A 24,460-nucleotide genomic window follows, 5' to 3' on the forward strand; every position below is an offset into this window, starting at 1 on the left:
TTTCTCACCCCTCAAAGTGCTTCTGTTGTAGTAAGTAAACCATTTTGCAATCTCAATTAAAACCAAATATATTCTTATCTAAAATTTGGTTAGGAAACTGCATGAGCCTTAAAGCCCCCAAGTAAAAGATTTAAACTGAAGTGGAACCAATATGTAAACAACACAATGACAATGAGGAAGTTGCAGAGATAAAGTTGAAGTTCTTTGAGGTTACAGTCATTATTTGGATGTATACTAAGCCTCAGTCATAATTCCTCACAGCAATGGGGGAGACAAAAGGCAAGCTGAAAAAAACCCCAAACACAACAACAAAATGTGGCTTGTCAAATGCAAAAGCTAAAAATCTGCCCTAGCTGCTGGGAGCATAAAAATAATGGACAGAGAACATAACAGCCAAAGGTGGCCTCAATGTTTGCTAATCCTAAGAAAATATTTACTTCTGTGCTTTGTTCAGAAGTGCTGTTGGGTCTGCAACACGTGTTGGTGCTGCCTTAGCCAAAGCACAATTGTGTTTTCTTAAAGAACCCAGCTCTTCTGCTTTTCCAGCCAATCCGTTACATGAGGCTGCGGCTGTTAGAGCTGATTTTCTAGCTCAGACATAGGGGAGAGGTGAGCATTCCAGGGATAGGCCATATAATGGCAGCAGTGGATAAGTTAATATCATTTCATTGGAGCATCAAGAGCTTTATGTCTAGAACCACAGCTTGTTCTTTCCCCCTTGCTGGCTTCTGCTGCTTGTGCTGTGCCTGCTGCTATCTTCCCCCGCTGCTGTTTTGGCTGCTGCTGCTTTTGCTGCTTTGCCATCACTTGACCCCTTCCCCATCTTCTTTAAGGTTATTATATTTTTTTCTCTAGTAGTTTATTTCTCTTTATACTGTTATACTTAAACTATAAGAAATACAATTTCATCTTTCCCTGACTATCCAAAAAAACATCCTTGCTGTGGTGGGTTTATTCTACCGGAGGAAGGATCCATCCTAACCCAGGACAGAGGCTTAGTCAGTCTTGCTTTGCTCCAGCCAGCTCTCCGAAGTGCAACAACAGCATTTAAAACACCCAACACACTCTGATATTTTTTAAAGCTTATTTAACACCAGATCAAATTAGACTTTGATAACTCCAGTGTAACTCTGCCCAGAAATTCCAGTGTAATCATTTCACTCTGGATCTACATGCCATAAAGCAGTAAAGATTAGACCTAATAAATGAGATGGTGGAGCTCAGAACAAGAGTCACATGCATACCTCCTTTCCTTCCTAAAAAAATTCAAGTTTCTTAGAGTCAACAATTATTCTTTATCTCCCTTACACCACTTGATCCCCATTTTCCAATGCTCCTGGCTTCAGTGCTTCTACTTCTGTTCCATAGATTCTTCCCACAACCCTACTACAGTTCTTCATTCACAGCCCTTCATCATTCCTGCTGTCTTGGGTTTAGGGAGCAAGATACTCTTTTCCTTTACTCCTTTGGGGAGGTGTAAACACTCCACACAAGACTGGAAAGAACTGGAAATTCAAATGGAAGTACTACCCACAACTAAATACAACAGGACAAAACCACACAAAATACACCAATTCATATTTAAAGTCTGCCCAGTTCTCTCCAGTCTGGGCTTTGCCAAGATCTCAATAGGCCAGAACCTTCCCAAAACCTTCTCCCCAACCAGGCCTCAAATGTTCCCCACCTCTCCCCTACATTTTCACACACCCCCTTCTCCAGGCCAATTGGTAGAGCTAAACATTAGCCTTGGCAAGGTCAAACCAGGCAACAAACTTCCCTCACATGGAGACAACAGGCTGGCATGCTCAGAAGGGAACAGAGAGAGAAAAAGGGATGAGCAGCTTATGCTGTTTGTTTATAAAGGGGAGATGCAAGCATTATGAGAACAAAATAACAAAAGATTACACTTTTTTTATGTCCACCTCAGACCTCTCTAGACCCTGGACTCAGTGGTTAAGACACTTTCTTAAACCCACACCAGCAGCTTTTACAGTAAAAATGGAAACCTTTGGTAGAACCTCATCTTTCCTCATACTCCACAGAAAAAGATTAAGAGTCAAGCACCCCAATCTCTCTCACAGAATCACAGAACCTTAGAGGTTGGAAGGGACCTCCAGAGATCAAGTCCAACCCATCTACCAAATCAGGATCTCCTAGGATAGTTTGCACAGGAATGCATCCAGATGAGTTTTGAAAGTCTCCAGAGGACACTCCACAACCTCCCTGGGCAGGCTGTTCCAGTGGTCCACCACCCTCCCTGTAAAGAAGTTTCTCCTCCTGTTGAGGTGAAACCTCCTTTGTTCCAACTTTCTGTGTTCCCAAGCAATAACCCTCCACCACTTTCACCACCATAACCTCCCTGAGACACAAGACGAACAGAAGGCAAGGGACCAAAGACCTAACCCATGCCAGCAGCTCCTTGCACAGCTCCCCACCATTGCCTCCAAACACAGAGAGAAACCCAGCACAAGTGACATCCCTAAAAGGTACTTACCTCAGTCGCAGCAGAAGAGAATATCACAAGTGTTAATCAATCCTGAGATGATTGCACTGGAGGAAGACTTCTTCCAGGATCTGAGTCAACTTTTTTACTGTCTTGCTAGTTAAGGGATGCAACATGCTCCAAGTTATGCCCCCTCTTCTCTTATTGCAGATTCCTACTATTGTCCTGCATCCCAGAGCCATTTGACCCCACTGTGCTCTGCATCAGACTAGTATTAGCTCATGCTGGTACCAAGCTCCTCTAATCTAGCTTCCTGGTTTAAACCTTGAAAGGACCTTTAGCTCCAATCTCAGGCAAATAGACTAACCAGCACCAGGTAGAGAAGCAGTGTGACACTGCCTTTGACACATCTCAGGGCTTCATACCTCTGCACAGTAGCCATGCTCCAAATCTACTTTACAAAGCCTTGTTGTCTGTCATCGAGTTTTTACTGTCCATGCTTAATCGAGAGTGAAATTAGCCTAGATCTAATCAAGAGCAGTTTGTAGTCCTGTAACTGGATCTGCTTACATGCTTGAAGCCGTGCAAGTCTGTAGCTGGTTTACTAGATGTGGATCAGAGTAATAGCCCAAGATAAACGGGTCTAAAGTACCCCCAGATGACCAAATATAGGATGGAATCAATAAGTGGCACCAGTGCTGTACTGCATGAGTTATGGGAAAATCCACTGTAGAAAAGAAACTCCATGGTACAAGACAGAACTTCTCTAACTTGGTCAGTTCCAGTCTGGTGAACACAGCAGTATGATTTTTTCTGCCACCTGGCTTACACTTGTGAATGCAGCAGACATACTATATATAATATCCAGATATTTCTTCCTCAAGAGGCACTTGTCTCAGTGCTTCAGAAAGCCAAAGACTATTTTCATAGAATGTTAGGAAGGAACCTTTGGAGATCAAGTCCAGCCTCCCTGCCAAAGCAGGATTCCCTAGGGTGGTCCACACAGGAACACATCCAGGCGGGTTTTGAAAGTCTCCAGAGAAGGAGATTCCACAACCCACTCTGGCCAGCCTGTTCCAGTGCTCTGTCACCCTCACTGTAAAGAAGTTTCTCCTTATGTTGAGGTGAAACCTTCCATGTTTCAGTTTGTATCCACTGTTCCTTGTCTTATTGCTGCTGTCCACCAAAAAGAGATTGGCCCTATCCACTTGACACCCACCCACCCGCCTCAGATATTTATAGACATTGATCACATCTCCTCTCGGTCTTCTCTTCTCCAGACTAAACAGCCCCAGGTCTCTCCATCTCTCTTTGTAGTGGAGATGCTCAAGTCCCCAAATCACCCTTGTGGCTTTCTGTCAGACTCTCTCAGCAGGTCCCCATCTCTCTGGAATGAGGGAGTCCAAATCTGGACACAATACTCCAAGTATCATCTTACCAGGGCAGAGAAGAGGGGGAGAAGAACCTCCTAGACCTGCTGGACACACTTTTCCTGATGCACCCCAGGATACCATTAGCTCTCTTGGCCACAAAGGCACGTTGCTGGCCCATGGTGGACTCGCTGCCCACTAGGACTCCAAGATCTTTCTCCACGGAGCTGCTTTCCAACAGGGCATCCCCTAATCTGTACTAGTGCCTGCTGTTATTTGTCCACACTTTCAATACAATTTCATTTTCTGGCTTGTTTGACAAATGACTTCATATAACACTGTCATAAAGAGACAGAATGCTTCTTGTTGTGCTGTTAGAATCTAGAAGGTGACACCTGACTTCATGACCAAGTAGGGTCACCAGCTCCAGCCCAGGCAGCTTCCTGCTCTGCTGCTAGAACACTCCATGCTGAGCCTACACAAACTGCAGCCTTTGATCCCTGAGCCTGTAAGTGCCACAGAGAGCCATGAAATCAGCTTTTCTCAGCTTTATTGAAAAGCTCACACTGAGGTCTTGGTCTCACAAGCTCAAAAGAGGGCTTGAGGGCAAACCCAGCCCCTGACCTTAGCTACCTGTTCAGATGCTAAAAGTTGCCAGAAACACACCCTAGTCTTCAAGGGGGAAGAGAAACCAATAGCACTGTTTTGCTTTACCAGTCAGGCCATACCTGAGTCCTGCTTTCAAGATACTATCAGACATGACAAAAGGGCATCAAGAACATTAAAATGTTACTAGAGGAGATAGGCAAATGAGCTAAATTCCATTGCCCTGCTATCTACAAGATCTTTAGCTCATAGACCTTAAATTGCATTCACTTTCTTGTTTACCACTGTACTAGTGCTAATCAACCTCCAGTTCAGTAATTGCAGGTGACTACTTAATTCATTAAATACCTACAGCTAATAACCAACTACTGTGGGACAACAAATAACCTTGCATATCTCAAGGAACCTCAGTGTTTGTGAAACTATGTGCAAGCCCTACATCTGGTGACTTGCTGAGGTGCAGCACCAGCTTAATAAAGTGAAGAATGTCTCAACCCACAGATAGAGTCACAAAAATACAGGTAGATGCTACAATGACACCACAGGAAAAGCTCAAGCAGCACTCTTCTCCCAGGAAGAACCAGTGACAGAACAAGAGGACACAGTCTCAAGCTGTGCTAGGGCAGGTTTAGGCTGGATGTTACAAAGAAGTTCTCCACAGAAAGAGTGACTGGCATTGGAATGGGCTGCCCAGAAAGGTGGTGGAGTCACCGTCCCTGGAAGTGTTCAAAAGGAGACTGGATGAGGCACTCAGTGCCATGGTTTAGTTAATTAGAAGGTGTTAGGTGATAGATTGGACTTGATGATATTTTCCAACCTGGTGAATTCTATGATTACTACAATTCATTGCTTCAATTTTATGTCTCCTCTAAAGAGGAAACCTGCTCTGGGGAAGTGAACTGTGTTCACTGCCCTTTAAATACACATTGCCAAATTAATTGTTTATTGCTAAATGTCACTCAAGCTCTGCTGACACTCTTCACCCGCTCAAGCCATGGCTTTCTGAGGTTTATAAAGTTAACAGAATAATTTAATTGACTTCCTGCTTATTAATTCAGAGGGCTGTGCATTTTTCAGATTACCTGAAGAGATGAAAACATTTACTTTATTATGGATGTCACTCCCATTGCACTGATGAGACAAGCTTCCTCCTTATTACATTTCAATTTAGTTTTCTGGAAGCATATTTTAGTGGCAACAAATGCACTGCACCACTCCAAATTCACAGAAAACTCAGAAGACAAAGCAATGTTGGGGGGCTTCCACTTTCACAGTTTGAAGGTCAGCAAATGCTGAAAAATGCTTTCAATTAGCTATTTTAAGCATTTGTCATAGAATTATGGAAGGGGTTGGAAGATGCCTTTAAAGGTCCTCTAGTCCAACCATCTCTCACTCAGCAGGGATATTTCTAACTAGATCAGGTTGCTCAGAGTCCAGTTCAACCTGACCTGGAATGTTTCCAGAGATGGGGCATCTACCACCTCTGTAGGCAACCTGGAACAGTGTTTCATCCCCCTCACTGTAAAAGATTTCTTCCTTCTATGTAGTCTAAATCTTCCTTCTTTTAGCTTAAAATCATAGAATCATAGAATCAACCAGGTTGGAAGAGACCTCCAAGATCACCAAGTCCAACCTAGCACCCAGCACTATCCAACCAACTAGACCGTGGCACTAAGTGCCTCAGCCAGGCTTTTCTTCAACACCTCCAGAGATGGCAACTCCACCACCTCCCCAGGCAGCCCATTCCAATGGCAAATCACCCTCTCTGGGAAGAACTTCCTCCTAACATCCAGCCTATACCTCCCCGGCACAACTTGAGACTGTGTCCCCCACAGTCTCCCTGGGCAGCCTGTTCCAATGCTCTTTCACCCTCACAGTGAAAAAAAATCCTCCTTAGGTTCACACACAACCTCCTGTGCCTCAACTTCCACCCATTGTCCCTTGTCCTGTCACTGGGCATCACCAAGCAGAGCCGGGGTCCATTCTCCTGGCACTCACCCCCTTTTGTATTTATAAACATGAATGGGGTCAACCCTTAGTCTCCTCCTCTCCAAGCTAAAAAGCCCCAGCTCCCTCAGTCTCTCCTCATAAGGAGAGGAGATAACATACCAGCAGCTTGGTGCTATCTGCAACCTTGCTGAGGGTGGACTCAATCACATGTCATTGATGAGGATATTAAACACCACTGGTTCCACTATGAATTCCAGAGGGAAAGGAGTTTCAAAACTTCTTCATTTTACATTCCCTTCTTGCAGAACAGCAAAATCCCCTTCAAGATTCCCTCCAGTGAATAATTTTTGAGTCTTCTTTAAATGAAACCACAGAGGACAGTTGTACCTTGGCTTACAAAAATAAAGTTCAGACCTATACATTATTCATGTTTTTCCAAGACAACTAGCAGGCTTTGAGCCCTTCCAGATGGAAGGCAGCTCCCATTGCACAGCTGTTCCAGGCACCTGTGTTCCAACCTAAACCAACCTAAATCAGACATAAGGGAGGGAGAGGTAGAATTTGAAGACAAGTCGAGGGTGTTAGGTATTGAAAAAGGTGGAAGTACAAAGGACAGACAATTCCAGGGCTCACATAATTCCAGATCAGACAATTGCAGGGCTCACATAATTCCAGATCAAGACACAAGCATCTCTAAGCTTGGGAGAGAACAGTTTGCAAAGCTCCCAATTCACCTCAAATTCTTAGAAGTGACCTAGACACGATGAGTTTGTTTTATTTTGGTATTAAACACCCCAAAATGTTGTGTATTTAAATACTCTTAAATACCCAGTCCTTTGACATTGTGGCTTTATTATGAATTGCTTGGGGATAAAACTGCTGCAGTATATGGAAAAGTCTGTTTTTCAGCACATCTTCAGATAGAGTCAATCCCCTGACCTCCATTACTCCAGCATCTAGAGGAAATTCCACTTCAGAACAGACCTTTGCAACTGAAGCTCCCAAGTATTATGGTCGAGAGGTTGCTACAAGTTACATTTAGCTTTGTTTCTCTGGGCCTGAGAATGGAAATTACCTTTTTTTTTAACCTGGGTGTAGTCTCACTGATATGTAATTGAGTAAGTGATAACCATCAGGTCCTTTGCCTGGAGAATTGAGTGGTTCGCTTGCGCACATCAAGAGACTGGCTTGAAAATCAATTAAAACTCTGACAGGGGAGATTTTCTCTCTTAAGAGATTTCAAACCTGTTGAGGTGGTGACCGAGATGCTGCAGAACAAAAACCACACGGTAGAATGGTGGAGGGTCTTTGGCAGGCACGCAAATGATGTGCGTGGCAAACAGCTCATGTATTAAACTGAATGTAGTAGGCTTCAGTGGCCAACTTGGACACAAACAAGGTATCCTTTATACAGGTCAGCTCAGTATGGGTGGCTTATGCAAGGGGACAGCACATGCACTTTTCTAAAGCTTGGAAAATGCAAAGACCATTGGAAAAGAGCAGGCTCTGAGGTGACTTTCTTGTGGCTTTTCAGTATCTGAAGGGGGCCTACAAAAACGCTGGGGAGGGGCTTTTTAAGCTATCAGGTAGTGAGAGGACTAGGGAGTGAGAAGACTAGGGAGAACAGAGCAAAGCTGGAGATGGGGAGATTCAGACTGGACATGAGGAGGAAGTTCTTCAGCATGGGAGTGGTGAGAGCCTGGAATGGGCTGCCCAGGGAGGTGGTTGAGGCCCCATCCTTGGAGGTGTTTAACACCAGGCTGGATGAGGTTGTGGCCAACCTGATCCAGGGTAGGGTGGCAGGGGGGTTGGAACTAGATGATCCTTGTGGTCCCCTCCAGCCCAGACTGATTCTGTGATTCTGTAATTAAATAGAAAATGTTTAAGAAAAAAAAAATGCTCAAGACACACCATACTGATGAGTTCTTAAACAGTTACCCAGCTCTGTATGGCCATTTGCAGACATCTGTGGTTCATTAAGGGTCATCATGCGATTTCTGCAGTTCATCACAGAATCACAGAAATATTCAGGTTGGAAAAGACCTTCAGGATCACCAAGTGCAACCTATATCCCTAATCTACAAAGTTCACCCTTAAACCATATCCCTAAGCACCATATCCAAACAACTTTTAAATATATCCAGGGTCGAGGACCCCTTCACCTCCCTGGGCAACCCACTCCAATGGCTGACCAATCTTTCTCTGAAAAAAAATTCCTAATGTCCAATCTAAACCTACCCAGCCACAGTTTGAGGCCATTCCCTCTTGTTCTATCACTATTGACCTGTAAGAAGAGACCAGCACCAACCTCTTCACAATGTTCTTTCAGGTAGCTGTAGACACTGATGAGGTCTCCCCTCAGCCTCCTCTATTTCAAACTAAAGTGCCCCAGCTCCTTCAATTGCTCCTCCTAAGATTGGCTCTCCAGGCTCTGCATCAACACCATTGCCCTACTCTGCACTCATTCCAGCACCTCCATATCTTTCTTGTACTGCAGTGCCCAAAACTGAACACAATACTCAAGATGTGGCCTCACCAAAGCCAAGAGGACAATCACCTCCCTATTCCTGCTGGACACAGCATTTCTAATCCAAGCCAGGATGCCACTGTCTTTCTTTGCCACCTGGGCACACTGCATGCTCATATTGTTACTTCTCAATTGCAACCCCCAGGTCCCTTTCTGCCAGGCAGCTTTCCATCCACATTGCCCCAAGCCTGTAGCATTGCTTGGGGTTGTTGTGGCCCAAGTGCAGGAGCTGGCATTTGGCCTTGTTGAAGCTCATGCTGTTAACACTGACCCATGGATCAAGTCTATCCAAGTCCCTCTGTAGAGCCTCCCTACCCTCCTGCAGAACAACCCTGCCATCCAACTCTGTGCCGTCTACAATCTTACTGATGACACACACTGTCTTCATCAAGGTCATCAAAAAAAGATGTTCAACAGAAGTGTTCCCAACACCTGAGCCCTGGGAGACACCACTTGGGACCAGCTTCCAGCTGGATTTAACTCCATTGACCACCACTACTTGGGCCCTTTTGTGCAGCAGTGCTTTATCCAGCAGAGCTGTGCTCATCCAAGCCATAAGCAGTTAGTTTGTCCACAAGAATTCTGTGGGGATATATCCTTCACCAGCAACACCTGGCAAACAGAACAACTGGAATGGGACAAACTACACCCAAAACCAAAGTTATCCATGACATCAGTTAGAAGACAGAGGCAGGTAACAGGAAATGCTTGTGTGCTCTGTAATCAAACAGAAAGATCATCTGAAGATAAACAAGGAGAGGCAGAAGGATGAGCAAGGAAGAGAATCACCACACACAGCAAAATGTCACCTGAAGTGCAGTCAGGGAGGGAGGAGACACTGAGTACCAGGAACATACGAATTCTTGCAGTCCTGGAAGGAGACTTGAAGATCCCAGCATTATACCACACGCTTAATCTTCTCAGACCTCAAGCTGACAGCATAATAAATGGTGCTAGTTCAAATACAGGACTCTAGAAGCATCTCATACATGAGTGCACAATTTGTGCTCTTCAAACTGCAAAAAAGTCCATAACTAAGCTTATTCTGAAGAAATTATTGCTTTTCATGGCTAAAATCATCCCATCTACCAAGTTTATCTAGCAGCTTACAGGTATTACGATATTGAAAGTTATGTTTGATTCCAGTACCTAGTTGAAATAAGAATTCAGATCATGCTAAATTGGTAAGGGAAAAAATATTAGAAATAAATGCTTAGGTTAACCTAACAGCCTTAGAGGCCCTCAGAAGTGGTCAAAGTGGCCTTCTTTAATATTTTAGGTATACAAGGATGTCATGGGGAACAGCTACATACCCTCCCTTTTAAAGTGTGATGAGTGGCACAGAAAAGCCAAAAGTCATTAAGACCAGATCTTACCCTGAACACTCTACAAAATATTCCCTTTTAGCAGCTCCACTGAGTAAAGCAGCCTGTGGCTTTCCTTGTCTGCAGACACAGCTCAGCCTAACCTTGCACATAGTAGTTGGTACAGAAACTGTCTACATCTCTTGGATGATGAGCAGCTCTGATCTCATCCAGTTCTCCTGGCAGCAAAAGAGACCATCATTACCCAGGCTCCTATCCCAAAAAAGACTGCACCAGGTCTGTTATCACTGATCCCTCATTGCCACAGAGAGGATGGGAATAGACCAGAGTCACAGAATGGTTGGGGTCAGAAGGGACATTTCAAGGCCATCTAGTCCAATTTCCTGCTCTGTGCCAGGAGGTCTGCAACTAGATCAAGTTGCTCAGAGCCCTGTCCAGTCTGACATGGAATGTTTCCAGGGATTAAGTGTCCACTATTTCTCTGGGTAGTAGATGAGAGAGACTTGATAAATGAGAAAGGTTCCCAGCCACCTGCATTTTTCTTCTGTCCCTGGTCTTACCTCTGGCTTTATGCAAGTACTACTTGAATTAAATCATTTCCCTTCCCCTATCCCTTCCTCGGTTTGGCCAGGAGACTAAAATTCCATTAACACATCTTTTCTCATTAATCAAGGCAACCTTTCCCCCCACACACAAAGTTTCTCATGTTATCTTCACATAGTTGAGCATTTACACTTCAGAAGAGCACTACCTGAGGGCATGGGGGCAGATTTAGAAAGGTTTAGAGGTTTTCTCCCTTAAGTTTCAAGTTTAAAAAAACGAAAATAGAAAGAAAACACACAAACTTTCAAAGAGGATGAAGTTAAATTACCAAAGCTTTAGGGCAAAGTAACTTCAAGACCGATAACGTGTAAGAGTTTCTCTCATTCACTACTGAAACTAACATTTCACAGGACAGGAAATCAACAAGCAATGGTTTTGTAATGTTTTGTCCTTATACAGCAATGTCATATCAAAAGATACCCAACAGCTTGCCAAACCTTTGGTTTGGAAGTATTGCTCTAATGCAGAAGCAACGGTAAGGTTTCTGAACACTTGTGTCAGAAGGAGTGAGCTAGTCCATATGGAGTGAACAAGAGAAAAACACTTCTACCCTGCAAGGCTAACAGCACAGGAACAAGAAGTTGTGGAGTTTCCTTCTCTGGAAGCATTCAAAGCACACCTGATGTCAGCCTGGGCAATCCGCTCTAGGTGGCCCCACTTTAGCAGGGAGTTTGGGCTATATGTCCAGAGATCCCCTCCAAACTCCACCATTCTATGATTGTGTGAAAATTCCAAATCATCAGACCATTTGCATGAGAAGCACCTCTGCCCAGCCGTAGGGGGATCCTTGTCTAGAGCAAGATGCCCTGTGAGCAGGTATTCTGGGCTGACAGAATCTCAGGCAGCCTTACTAGCAAGGTCTTGCTTTAATCAGAAGTTATTTCACAACCCAAAGACTCCAAAAGCCCTCAAAGAACAATCCTAGCTTTTGGCAGTGCCCAAATCCTGACCAAAACAAGCCACCAGAAGCATCTCAGTGAGCCTGAAGCCTTGCCCATATGTAATACACGTGTCACAAGCATGCTGGTTCTGAAAATAACTGCCTTTGCTGCTTAAGGCTGTGTTTCTTCCCATAGGTAATTTGTTCTTCTCATGGGGAAAAAATTCCTCCTCATGTTTCCTTGAAACTTCCTATGCCTCAGCTTCCACCCATTGCCCCATGTTCTGTTACTGGGCACCACCAAGCAGAGCCTGGCTCCAGCCTCCTGGCACTCACCATTTACATATTTATAAACACAGATGAGGTCACCTCTCAGTTTCCTCCTCTCCAAGCAGCAGAGCCCCAGCTCCCTCAGTCTTTCCTTGCAAGAGGATGTTCCATTCCCTTAATCGTCTTTGTGGCTCTGCACTGGACTGTCTCAAGGAGTTCTAGGTCCTCTGCCAAACTGGGTGGTCCAGAACTGGACACAGTACTCCAGATGTGGCCTCACCAGGGCAGAGGGGCAGGAGAACCTCTCTCAACCTACTAACCACAGCTCTTCTAATACACCCCAGAATTGCATTGGCCTTGGCCCTCCTGGCCACAAGAGCACATTGCTGGCTCACAGCCAACCTCCTATCCACTAAGACCCCAGATCCTTTTCCCCTTCACTGCCTTCCAGAAAGCCAGTCCCCAGCCTATACTGATGCCTGGGGTTGTTCTTTCCCAGGTGCCAGACTTTACACTTGCCCTTGTTGAATTTCCCTAAATTTTTTCCTGCCCAACCCTCCAGCCTGCCCAAGTTTCACTGACTGGCAGCACAGCCTTCAGCTGTGTCAGCCACCCCACCCAGTTTGGTGTCATCAGCAAACTTGCCAACATTGCACTCTGTGCCCTCATCCAGGTCCTTGAATGTATTGAACAGAACTGGTCCCAGTACTGATCCCTGTGGGACTTTACTAGTTACAGGCAAGAAACAAACACCAGCAACTGTCATCTTATGGTCTCCTTTTATCACTATGGGGAGGGGGAATAAAAAAACAAAACCAACAACAACAGAAAAACACACCTACACAACACATGGAGGTGCTAGAACATGTCCAGAGAAGGGCAAGGAAGCTGGTGAGAGGCCTGGAACACAGCCCTGTGAGGAGAGGCTGAGGGAGCTGAGGGTGTTTACCCTGGAGAAGAGGAGGCTTAGGGGTGACCTCATTGCTGTCTACAACTACCTGAAGGGAGGCTGTAGCCAGGTGGGGGTTGGTCTCTTCTACCAGGCACCCAGCAACAGAACACAGCCTCAAGTTGTGCCAGGGGAGGTCTAGGCTGGATGCTAGGAAGAAGTTCTTGCCAGAGAGAGTGATTGGCATTGGAATGGGCTGCCCAGGGAGGTGGTGGAGTCACCATCCCTGGAGGTGTTCAAGAAAAGCCTGGCTGAGGCACTTAGTGCCATGGCCTAGTTGATTGGATAGGGCTGGGTCCTAGGATGAACTGGATGATCTTGGAGGTTTCTTCCAACCTGGTTGATTCTTAGATTCTATAAGAGAAACAACAGATAGGGATAAACTTCCTTCTGTACCAAATCTATTCCTTCATGTGTTACGCAACTTCAGAAATTTGAGGAAGCAGAACAAAAGAGCCTTCAGAAGCTACAAGACAACACCTGAACTGGTTTGTATATTTTGAAGACAGTACAAAAGAAATAACAAAGAAATAAAAACTCAAGTACTGCCACTGCCACTATTTTGTCTAATGCATATTAGAACTGATTGAAATTGTGTTTCATTCTACGTCTTGCAACACTTGGGGTGTGCTTTTATTCACAAATAAAATTTACTGAGCATTGGAAGAGGAGGAAAAAGCAAGATGTGCTTAACACTTGGTGCACTTTATGGAAAATCTGGAACAAGCAAGGCTTAGCTTAGCTCTAAAACTAATAAATACTTTAGTTGCTTTGTCTTATGGGTAGCGTTCGGCAGCTTGCATGACTAATTAAACAATCCTGAGTCTGCTTTGAAAGCTAAAGCCATCCTAAATGGCTTTAAATTACATTCTATCAAACTAAGCTTAAAATTAAAATCCTCATTTGTAACAAGGAATAAAATGCTCCTGGAGAGGCTGTATGGGATACTTGAGTTGCCTGGATGGTTTGGGGCCCTTGCAGCAAACATATAGAAATTCAAACTTCAGCACTGCTGAAGCCTGCAAGTGTTAGGAGGTGAAACTCCTTGGAGGAATATGGTGGATTAAAGCTAATACTTCAGCTTAGTGTCTTAATTATAAGCAAGAAATAGGAAAATTCCAGGAGATGTTGAATAGGAGAAAAAAATAAAATAGGAGATTGGATATAAAAGAAAAACAGTGATAAGTCTATATCATTCCACCTGTTTGCTGGTTCAGTATAGAGTGTGCTGCACGAACTGTTCTCTTTTTTGCTCTGGCTGCTGGCTAGTCCTTATGCACAGCTTCACTCACCTTCGTTGAGACTTGTTTGTGGCTAAGTAAATAACAGCAGTGGGGCTTTTCCTATTTCTCTTGGGGGGGAGAGCTGTTCCCTTGTGCACAGGGGTGAGGGAATGTTTAGAGGGAGTTTTTGCATTATTGCTGAAATGTAAATATGGGTAAATTTATTTTGTACATACAGGGTCTATGTCATGCATTTAAATTGTATCTTGCTTGTAAAAATACAACTTCATTTTGCTTCCAAACCTTCTGAGCTCGTCTGGTGATTTTATTTTGGGGGTAATTTCAACCCGCCACAAGGAGCTACGGCAAAAGTGCTTCTGTGGGAGTTTTGCATGGGCTGGGAACTGAAGGAAGAGATGGAGATGTAAGGCAGGTCGGGAAGCCAAGACAGGCAGGACAGAGGAGAGAAAGAACACATTTACCATAGAACAGGAACTAACCCAATACTCTGTTTTCTCTATGTGGCTCACAGCCAGCGCTGGGAAGGCTCAGCTCTAGCCCCTCACTACCTAGAACTGTAAAAGGAAGTCACAAGCACATCCTACACCCATTTTGGCTTACAGAGTCCTAAGCTAAGTGAGACCACAGCTCCTCCTTTTTGTGCAATGCTGACTTGTTCATTTCCTCTCAAGACAGTGCCCTAATGGCAGTATTTTCTCCATCTGCAAACATAAGAGTCCCCTCCAGGAACTGTAGAATTATTTTTGTTGGTAGAGACCTTGAAATTCATCAACTCCAGCCGTTAACCCAGCACCTAATTCACTACAAACCATGCCCCTTAGCACGGTATCTACATGGCTTTTAAGTACTTCTAGAGATGAGGAATCCGTTTCTTCCCTGAGCGGCCTGTTGTAGGGCTTGACAACACTTTCAGAGAAGAATGTTTTCCTAATGTCCAATCTAAACCTCCTCTGGCACAATTTGAGGCCTTTTGTCCTCTTATTTATTCCTTGGGACACCTTTAATGTAGTTGTAGAGTGAGATGATCTCTCCTCAGATTCCTTTCCTGCAGGCAAAATAACCCTAGTTCCTTCAGCTGCTCCTTGTAAGACTGATGCTTTAGAATGTGAGAAGCCAGGTGTAGAGCAAAGCAACGTGTATACACACCCATTTTGCTGCAAAGGTTCTGCACCACTGTTACTATGTCTGCAACCCCTTTTCGGAAGGCCACATGCAAATAAAGACATATCCTGAAGCTCTTAGTCCAATCGGCAGCAGAAGCAGGTGATGGCCCTTCACATCAGGCTGTCTCCCACACCACTTCTTCCAGACAAAAGAGATAACCCACACTTGTAACAAGGAGCATGCTGAGAATGCTTTCTAAACAGTTTGGATCCCCCACCCCTCTGAAGTCAATAGAGGCTTTCCCAAAATACAGCCCCAAACAATGTGAAGTCAGTGGAGGCTTTCCCAAGCCACAGATGCTTTTGGAGAAGGTTGGCTTCCTCCCTACAGATATTAACTTATCTTTGTCACTTCTCCAAGCTTGCTGTAGGAAAGGCACAACAGACCACTCATCGTTTTGGCTGCTGCCTGCAGCACGTGTGGTATGCTCAAGCAGTTTGAGTCACGGCCATTAAACAATAGTTCCTCCTCTTTCATTCAAGCCATCCTCAAAATCCTGCCTGGCATCTCCCTACAGGTAAGTGGGGTTTTCTGTGCCTGAGTGTGCATGAGTAGAGGAAGGGAGGGAATTTGTTTTTCCATGACTACTTTTCCCCCTGACCTAGTGGCTGAGAAATTCCATATGTTCTCACTATTTATCTTGACTTTCAGCTCTTCCACAAACCAAAATGTGAAGTGATCCATGCTCTCACTGGCACGGCTCTGCCTTGTTTGCTTTCCCCCTTAATGGACTCATTCATGTGTAGGAGGCTTTTGATCCCGGGTTCAGATACTCATCCCTGCTTTACATAACCATAAGCAATAGCACCTACTTGTGTAAACTACACTTGGATCCCCCTGCACAACAAACAGAAGCCTTAAACCATCAACAGATATCTGCTGCTCCAAGTTGCCCCTTTGCACTTAAGCCATAAGCAAAACAGGGGGGAAAAGTGCCAACGTACATCAAGCAAAGGTAAAAAACTTTGTCTTGGACCTCCTGTCCACCCCCCAGCTTACTTTTTACACCAGTGTATAGCTTGGTTACCATTGACTGAGGCCACCAGTTATCTCCAACACACACACCCCCACACCACCTCTGCAGCACCCCACAACCACAACACAAAACCCAGTTAAAGAGGAATGGAGATTGCCAGAAATAAATGTATTTGACAGAGACTATGTTAAGCACGTGACTTGTTGTAGCTACTGCAGCCACTAAATGCATTTTTAGTGCTCAAATTCATCCTTTTCACCATTCTACTTAAGAAAAAGCACAAGGTTCTCTGCACATACATTTTATATTTCTCCCAGTTCATCCCCACAGGAAGGGAAAAGAAGCTTTGATGTTCTGCCTCTGCAGGAACACCCAATACAGTCACTCAATAGAAGAAATTAAAGTTACTCACCAAGTGGCTCTGAAGGGCATTCCTGTGCTCCAACGCAGCATCCTTCAATACATAGATGTGGGACAGGAAAGAACCTCTGAGTCTTTGAGGGGCTTCAGCAGTTTATGGATTCCTGTTCTCTCCAGTAACCACAAGAATCTCTCCAGACAGACAATAACACAGGACACGTTTGCTTCCAGCCACTTGAAGGTCACCACAGAGCACTGCTGTAGAGTGCATAACAGAATTGTCAGGTTTGGAAGAGACCTCAAGGATCATCTAGTTCCAACTCCTCTGCCATGGGCAGGGACACCTTCCACTATGTCAGGTTCTGCTGCAAGCCACCAAAGCAAAGGCAGCCTGGGCAAGCAAGACTGCCAGCACCAAAAAGAAGAAAACAACAGCCCTGCACAAAAGCAGAAGTAACAAGCAGACCTGAAGGCAAGAGAAATAAAAGGGAGGAGGGAAAATAGCCACTAACAAGCTACACCTGTCTTAACAGCAGCCTGAGACACAAAACAGCTGTGCCTTTCACCTGGGCAACCTCCACATACTCACCTGGGGAGAGTAAAGACTTAAAGCCACTGACTCCTCATCCATTCTTTACTGTCAAATTCACATTTAATCCTCTTGACTCCAGGGTGTGGAGATAAAGCTTTTGTAGCCTCTGAGCGGCACTGCACCTTGGCCTCTTCAATTTTCTGATGGATCTGTTTTAATATCTGTTGATGACAACTTTGAGCACCTGTAAAACCAATATGAGGTCTAAGAGAAAGCAGCTCCTTACCTTCCACTACACAGCAAGAAAAAGAAGGAGAAAATAAATGTTGTTATTAGATATGGATTTACTTAAGGAAAGTATTGATAGAGTCTGAACAAACCCCTGCAGTTTAGCACTGTGGATGGTGCAATAATGAAAAATGTTATTGGATACAAAGGAAAGTTATGACACTATAATGTAACACAGACAAGTGAGAAGATGTCAGTCATTATCCAGAATACAGGGGGCTCCCATGGCTTCATTTTTCATTACTAATTTAATGTTCTTACAATGTTACATGATAAAAAGTGAAAAAGAACAACAAGAAGTGAGCATAAGTGAGAACGAAACAGGAGCCGCCGAATGCAGAGTTACTTGAGAAAAGCTCTGGAGATCCCTTGAGAGCTGAATAACATCCATTAGCATCCAGGAGAAAAAAAAGATCCAATAACAGAAATGTAAAATAAATGTGAAAAGAACATTTTAATAAACACAAATTATGAAACACATTTCTTCACATATCGCAGTTCTGCTGTAGGAAATTGTTCCACAGGAAGAAATAATCAGTGTCACTAAGAAAGGATGCTTGCAAATGTGGGCCCAGCAATCACACTCCTGTGGCTCAACGTGAGCAATTTATTCTGCCTTCTCTCATGAACCCTCAACCCTTAGTGTCTTGCAGTGTGATTTTTCTGTAGCCTTGCCAGTGACAAATAGCCCTGTGCAAGTAAACAGACCGCAGCAAAGCCGCACGAGAAGATAATGACACCTTGCATTGTGTGCTGGGAAAATGCTTACAAACCTGCTCTGCATGTCTTCTGGGGCAGATTCATAGTGCAGCCAGCACAGGGCAATGCCATCTTGAGCTTGGTGGTTGAGCTCGGGTCAAGCAGGTTTCCAAGGCCGAGTGCAATGAACTGTCACAAGAGTCCATTTAGCCACGAGTCAGCTAGGGGGAAAAAAACGGTATTAGGGATAGACCAAGGAATCCAGAACAAGACCACAGCAAAATATGGCCCTAGGTTGGCTTCCAAATGTCACAGAATCAAAGAATCATAGAATGGTCTGGGCTGGAAGGGACCTCCAAAGGTCATCTAGTCCAGCCCCGTCTGCAGTCAGCAGGGACATCCTCAGCTAGATCAGGTTGCCAGAGCACTGTTGAGCCTTACCTGGAATGTCTTCAGGCAAGGGGCCTCACCAACCTCCCTGGGCAATCTGTTACCCTCATGGTAAAGGACTTGTTCCTAACATCCAACCTAAATCTGCTCTTCTCTAGTTTGAAACAATTGCCTCTTGTTCTGTCACTAAACGTGTAGGATTCCTGCTATTTCCACAGACTCATTAAATGACAGGGAACAGGAGGGCAGCCTGTTCCAGTGTCCTTTGCCCCAGGTGGGACTCACTGGGTGCCAGGAGTTTTTTAAAAGTCTAAATTTAGATGTGTGAACTTCTATTGTTTCACCTCCTGTTTTTACGAATGCTTTGCCCTGCATCCTGTAGGTGAACACAAATTAGTTAATTTTAAGTGACTTGACAGAGACCTTTCAGTGATGTTTGTGTACCAAGCATCCTGTTCTGATCTTAGCAAACAAGCAGCCATGCTTGAACACTGGCTCACAAAATGCCAAACACCACAGCAGAAACCACTGTGTGGCTAAGCAGGAACGCTGCCTTCTTGGACCTATGGAGAATGTTTGGGTGAAGATAGAAGGTACTGTGGTAGTACAAATGAAGGCAAACTCCCTTTGGCCACAAAATTATCCTGACTAGTAGTAGCCCCTTCAAAGGAGAAACTTTTCCCCTGGCTGTTTGGACCAGCTTGCACTGCATTGCTGTATCTGTGAAGTGCAATTAAGGACTGCCTGCTTGGGGGAAATGAAGCATCTGATTAAAAATCATAGACAGAAAAGGAGAAGAGTAGGTTTTGGGGGGTGCTACAGGAGCTATGGCCAAACTATACTGAAAATAAACACTAAAAATACTTTCAAACCTGTAGCACTTTATGATGGAACCAAGCTCTCTTCCATACTCATACTATGCAAAGAGTTTTGTTTTTAAAGAAGAGAAAGTTTCCCCAAATCCCCTGCAGTAGAGGCAAAAGCTGTTGTTTTCCTGAATACCTCAGACATATTATTCACCACCAGTTTCTAATGTTGCTTTTCACAGCGTTTTGGGACACCTGAAGCTATTCATGCCAGTAGATGCAAACCACCTGTGTCCTTTTCAAAGAGTCAGGCTTTGCCTCACAAACTCCCTCCCTCATCATTTTCTTACTCACTGAAGTGAATTACTGCCACCTGAGTTTTACCTAATTTTTTGGCTTTATGAGCTGCATGCAAGGTCCTACATCTGCCTCGGGGCAATCCCAAGTATCCATATAGGGCTGGGCAGTGACTGTCTTGAAAGCAGCACTGAGGAAAAGGACTTGGGGGTGCTGGTGGATGAGAAGCTCAATGTGAGCCACCACTGTGCACTTACAGCCCAGAAAGCCAACCAAATCCTGAGCTGCATCAAGAGAAGTGTGATCAGCAGGGTGAAGGAGGCGATTCTTTCCCTCTGCTCCACTCTGGTGAGACCCCACCTGGAGTATTGTGTCCAGTTCTGGAACCACTATTAGAGGAATCATTTGGACGTGCTGGAACGTGTCCATAGAAGGGCTACAAGGATGATCAGAGAGCTGAAGGACCTCTCCTGTGGAGACAGACTGAGAGAGCTGCAGCTGAGAGAAGAAGGCTCTGAGGAGATCTTATTGTGAACTTGCAGTATCTGAAGGGGACCTACAAGAAATCTGCTGAGAGACTTTTTAGGGTGTCACGTAGTGATAGGGCCAAGGGAAACAGAGCAAAACTAGAAGTGGGTAGATCCAGATTGGATGTCAGGAAGAAGTTCTTCACTATGAGGGTGGTGGAACAGGTTGCCCAAAGAGATGGTGGAAGCCCCATCCTTGGAGGTCTTTAAGGCCAGGCTGGATGTGGCTCTGAGCAACCTGATCTAGCATGAGGTGTCCCTGTCCATGACAGGGGGGTTAGAACTGGGTGATCTTTGAGGTTCCTTCCAACCCTGAGAGTTCTGTTATTCTGTGATCTGTGAGGGAATGTCATCAAGCAACACTCAAGCCTGTTTCCAGAGTAAGAAAACATTAGATGTGAAAACTGCTGAAGAAATGCTCTCTGGTCCTTTTAGCACTGCAGAGCTTGGTTTGCAGTGATGGCAAACAGGAAAAACTCTGGCTGGAGTCCCTAAGGGTTATGCTTGCTAAGCATTCCTGAAAAACTTTGATATCTTGGATTGGAATCTACAAGTGGATGCAGCACCATATGCATTTGAAAATCTAGCCTTATGTGCACTTCAGAATGAACATTTTCATGCCAGTCTTTCCACAGAAGAAAACTTTCTCCACAGTTTTGCAGTATCCTGTCAGATGCTTGGTACTTGGGGAAGTAGAGAGGGGGGAAATCCAGTTGTTATAATAGAATATATTTCATTGATTTCACTTGGAAAAGCATGTTGAAAGGATAAAAGTAAATGAATCTCAATGAGCAGTACCCATGTTGGGTAAAATCTATTTTGAAGGTTGATTTAATTGACAAGCCCATCACTACTTAAAAAAACAGAATGAAAAACACATGAAGCCAGGCACCCTTGTTAAACTATTAAGTGTGAATTCCTAGCTGGACACGGTGCCTGTGGTGTGCACAGTTCATTAACTGCACAGCTATTTGGGCCAAGGCATTTACAAGATCTTCTATGGAAACTTGAGGAGAAGGAACATATGAAGTCTTTTGGATTTACAGAGAGTGAGCAGAGCTTTTAAACACAGCCAACTGCTCAGCCTCAGACTAAACTCCTGTAAGTGTGTTTGCAGCTCCATATCCCCACTAGGAATGGAGAGAAGAGCTGTTGATGTTCCTCTGGCAACACCTGTAGGACTTTCAAAGTCACACAAGCCTTTCACAGAATCATAGAATGGTTTGGTTTGGAAAGGACCCTTAAAGGTCATCTAGTCCAGCCCTCTGAAGTAAGCAGGGATATCTTTAACCAATAATAGCAGTAATAAGACAAGCCTAATACCACAGGCTGAAAGCGTCACCAAATCTCCCACTGTTCTCCAGCACAGGCAGAGCAAGGGCATACCAGCTTCTGGCCACCCCTTGGCATACTTTTGCTGAGTTTGGAGGAGCCACCCAAATCTTATTTATTCCCACTGCAGACAGCATGTGCCATGAATGGGCTTACAGTTGGAAGAGGACATCTACTCATGGGAAGAGCAGACAGACTCTTGGGGCTGATTTGGGAAGTATCAATAGTTCTCCATCTGAACCTGCATCACTGACCAGATATTGTAGCCACATGGATCAGGTGCCAAATAACCCTTTACAATTGCTAATAGTCCTCATACTCCTGAAATCTGAGGAATTTGGGAACTCTGTAAGGCTTTTTTCATAGAATCATAGAGTGGTTTGGATTAGAAAGGATCTTCAAAGTCCATTTAGTCCAAACATCTCACACAGTAAGTGGGGATGTCTTCAGCTAGATCAGGTTGTTCAGAGCCCTGTCCAACCTGACCTGAAATGTTTCTAGGGATGGGGCATCTACCACCTCTATGATAATCTGGAACAGTCTTTCACCACACTCAGTGTAAAAAAAACTTCTTCCTGAAGTCTAAACTACCTCTGGTTTAAAAACAGGGGAATCTGGACAAGCCTGAAAAGTGGGCTCACTTTTGTGAAGGTTTATTGATATGACTTGTGTTCAGCTTTGGCAAGGCCACGTCTCAAGTACTGTGGTTTGGGGCACAACAATACAAGAGAGATGTGGAGGTGATGAAGCAGGTCCAGAAGCTGGGGAAGAGCCTAGAGTATAAATCTTATGAGTGACTGAGGGAGCTGGGGATGGTTAGTTTGAAAAAGAGGAGGCTAAGGGGAGACCTCACTGATGTCTACAGCTACCTGAAAGGACGTTGTGGAGGGGTTGGCACTGGTCTCTTCTCACAAGTAATTGGAGACAGAACAAGAGGGAATGGCCTCAAGCTGACACTGGGTAGGTTTAGATTGGGTATTAGGAAAAGGTTTTTCATGGAGGGAGTGGTCAAGCACTGGAGTGAGCTGCCCAGGGAGGTGGTTGTCACTAGCCTTAGATGTGTTTAAGGGTCTTTCGGATGTGGTGCTTGAGGATGTGAGGGTATGGCTTAAAGTGTATCTTGTGGAGTAGAATTATAGGTTAGACTTGGTGATTCTGATGGTCTTTTCCAACCTGGCTGTTTCTGTGATTTTGTGACTGGGTAACACCACCTGAGGTGTGGACATCTAGCCCTAGCCATCCTGTGCATGCTGCAATGACCTGGGTTTAAGACTTGCAGCCTAATCCATTGCACGTTGATTACAATTAATGATGTTAGAAAGAGAACTCGGGGTGACACAGCTCTTCTTTTTCAAGGATAAGAATAAAAAAGAAAGAAATTTAAACAGTGCTATACAGGTGGATCTTAAAATGAAAGATATAATTTCTGTTAGTTAAAATACTCTGTCTCTGCTAATGCTCCATTTCCACTCTGAAGATTGATACTGTGGTCTGTGTAGCTCAAAGCCACTTGTGCCTGTCTCGCTCTTGAGACAGACAGATAAAATTCCAATTCATTTCAGTTGAAGAGTTCCTATTTAAGTCCTGTTGGTATAATCAGTCTATTAAAATGGGAGGTGTTAATTTCCCAGTAATCACTGCACTTCCTTTCTCTTCCCATCTCCCAGTTGAAAGGACAGCCTCAGTCCTGCACGGTTAAAATGTAGTAATGCATTTAATGCCAGGCCATGATTTTAGACCTCCAGCTGTTTTACTGGTTGTGTAAGTAAAAATAAGATAATGTTATGCTTGGTAACCATGGTTTTTGTAGGCATTCACATTTTACAAATCACTGCACAGTATGCAAACCATTATATATATTTTAAATGTTTAAAATCAAGCCTACCAGGAGTCTACCACTTCCATTATTTAAGGAGGGGGACTGCTAGACTGTGAAGAGTGATATATTCTATCAAGCTACTCAGTGGAGCTGTATTATCAGTGCAAATCATGTGAAAATATGTGCTTCAGCAAAACAAGGGAAGGAGTATTCCCTGCTATAAAAGGTGTGCTGCGGGAAGCTAGATGGAGTCATTGGTTTGGAGTAATACATGAGTAAAATCTTATTTGTTCAAATAATAAAAAAGGGGGAAAATGGAGCACAGAGAGAAGGCAAGCATGAAGTGCTTGATTATTCTCTCCCCGTGCAAAAACCTGCTTCTGTCTCAAACAAAGGAACAGAGTCACCTCTCCCACAATTTTAGCTAGGGGTAATTACTCATTTGAACAGAGATTGTCCTGATTTATACAGGCAGAAGCAAAAGCAAAACCAGGGCCATGAGGAAACAGCTTACTGATTAGTTCCATGCGTGCAGGCAAAAACATTTTACCTTGCCAGCATGATCATAAGCATGTAGTCAAATCTGAGTAAACCTTAACTGGAATAGTTCTTGCAAGAAAGCACTGATAAGTGAGAGCTATTGACAGCTATAAGATCATCTGCTCTCAGAAACGGCAGCCATTCAGAACAAATGTTTTTTGGAGGTAGATTGTGCTTCTCTGATTAGAAGTACAAGCAGAGATAATTGATAGTATTTGGCTGTACCTGAAATTGCCTTTAAAGTTCAGTGTGAAATCTGTAGCAGGAGTAGAGGGAGGGGAAATGGTCTTTGCTTGTGCTGTAATTTTTTAGAGAGCACACATGTAGCACTTTGGACAGCTAGAGCTCTCAGTTCTAATTAAAAAATGGGAAGTATTATGCAATACAGTCAGAACTGATTAATCAGGGTGGAGCTGCTTCATGTGTATGTCTGGAAATACAAATGCTTTGGGTATTAATCAGGTTTGCTGTATTTATTTGAGTTTTATATTTATTCAGATTGACCCCTGTTCACCAACCTCTAGCACCTGAAAACATCCATCAGGGTGAAATCACAGCATTGA

At 44.2% G+C, this 24,460-nt stretch overlaps 1 protein-coding gene across 13 annotated transcripts in view; it reads right to left on the minus strand.

Moving 5' to 3' along the window:
* The window catches only part of LOC135184794 (uncharacterized), a 616,367-nt gene that overhangs the window by 522,872 nt on the left and 69,035 nt on the right, over positions 1-24,460 (minus strand). For all 13 annotated transcript variants that reach the window (XM_064160870.1, XM_064160872.1, XM_064160881.1 and 10 more), the window contains 3 exons: positions 18,261-18,407; positions 17,257-17,443; positions 16,720-16,925 (listed from right to left, as the gene is read on the minus strand). In XM_064160870.1, coding sequence (XP_064016940.1) covers positions 16,720-16,760 — 41 coding nt within the window. In that variant the 5' untranslated portion in view covers positions 16,761-16,925; positions 17,257-17,443; positions 18,261-18,407. The remainder of the gene's footprint in view (positions 1-16,719; positions 16,926-17,256; positions 17,444-18,260; positions 18,408-24,460) is intronic.

Source organism: Pogoniulus pusillus, chromosome 21 (assembly GCF_015220805.1).
Source record: "Pogoniulus pusillus isolate bPogPus1 chromosome 21, bPogPus1.pri, whole genome shotgun sequence".
Lineage (NCBI taxonomy): Eukaryota > Metazoa > Chordata > Aves > Piciformes > Lybiidae > Pogoniulus > Pogoniulus pusillus.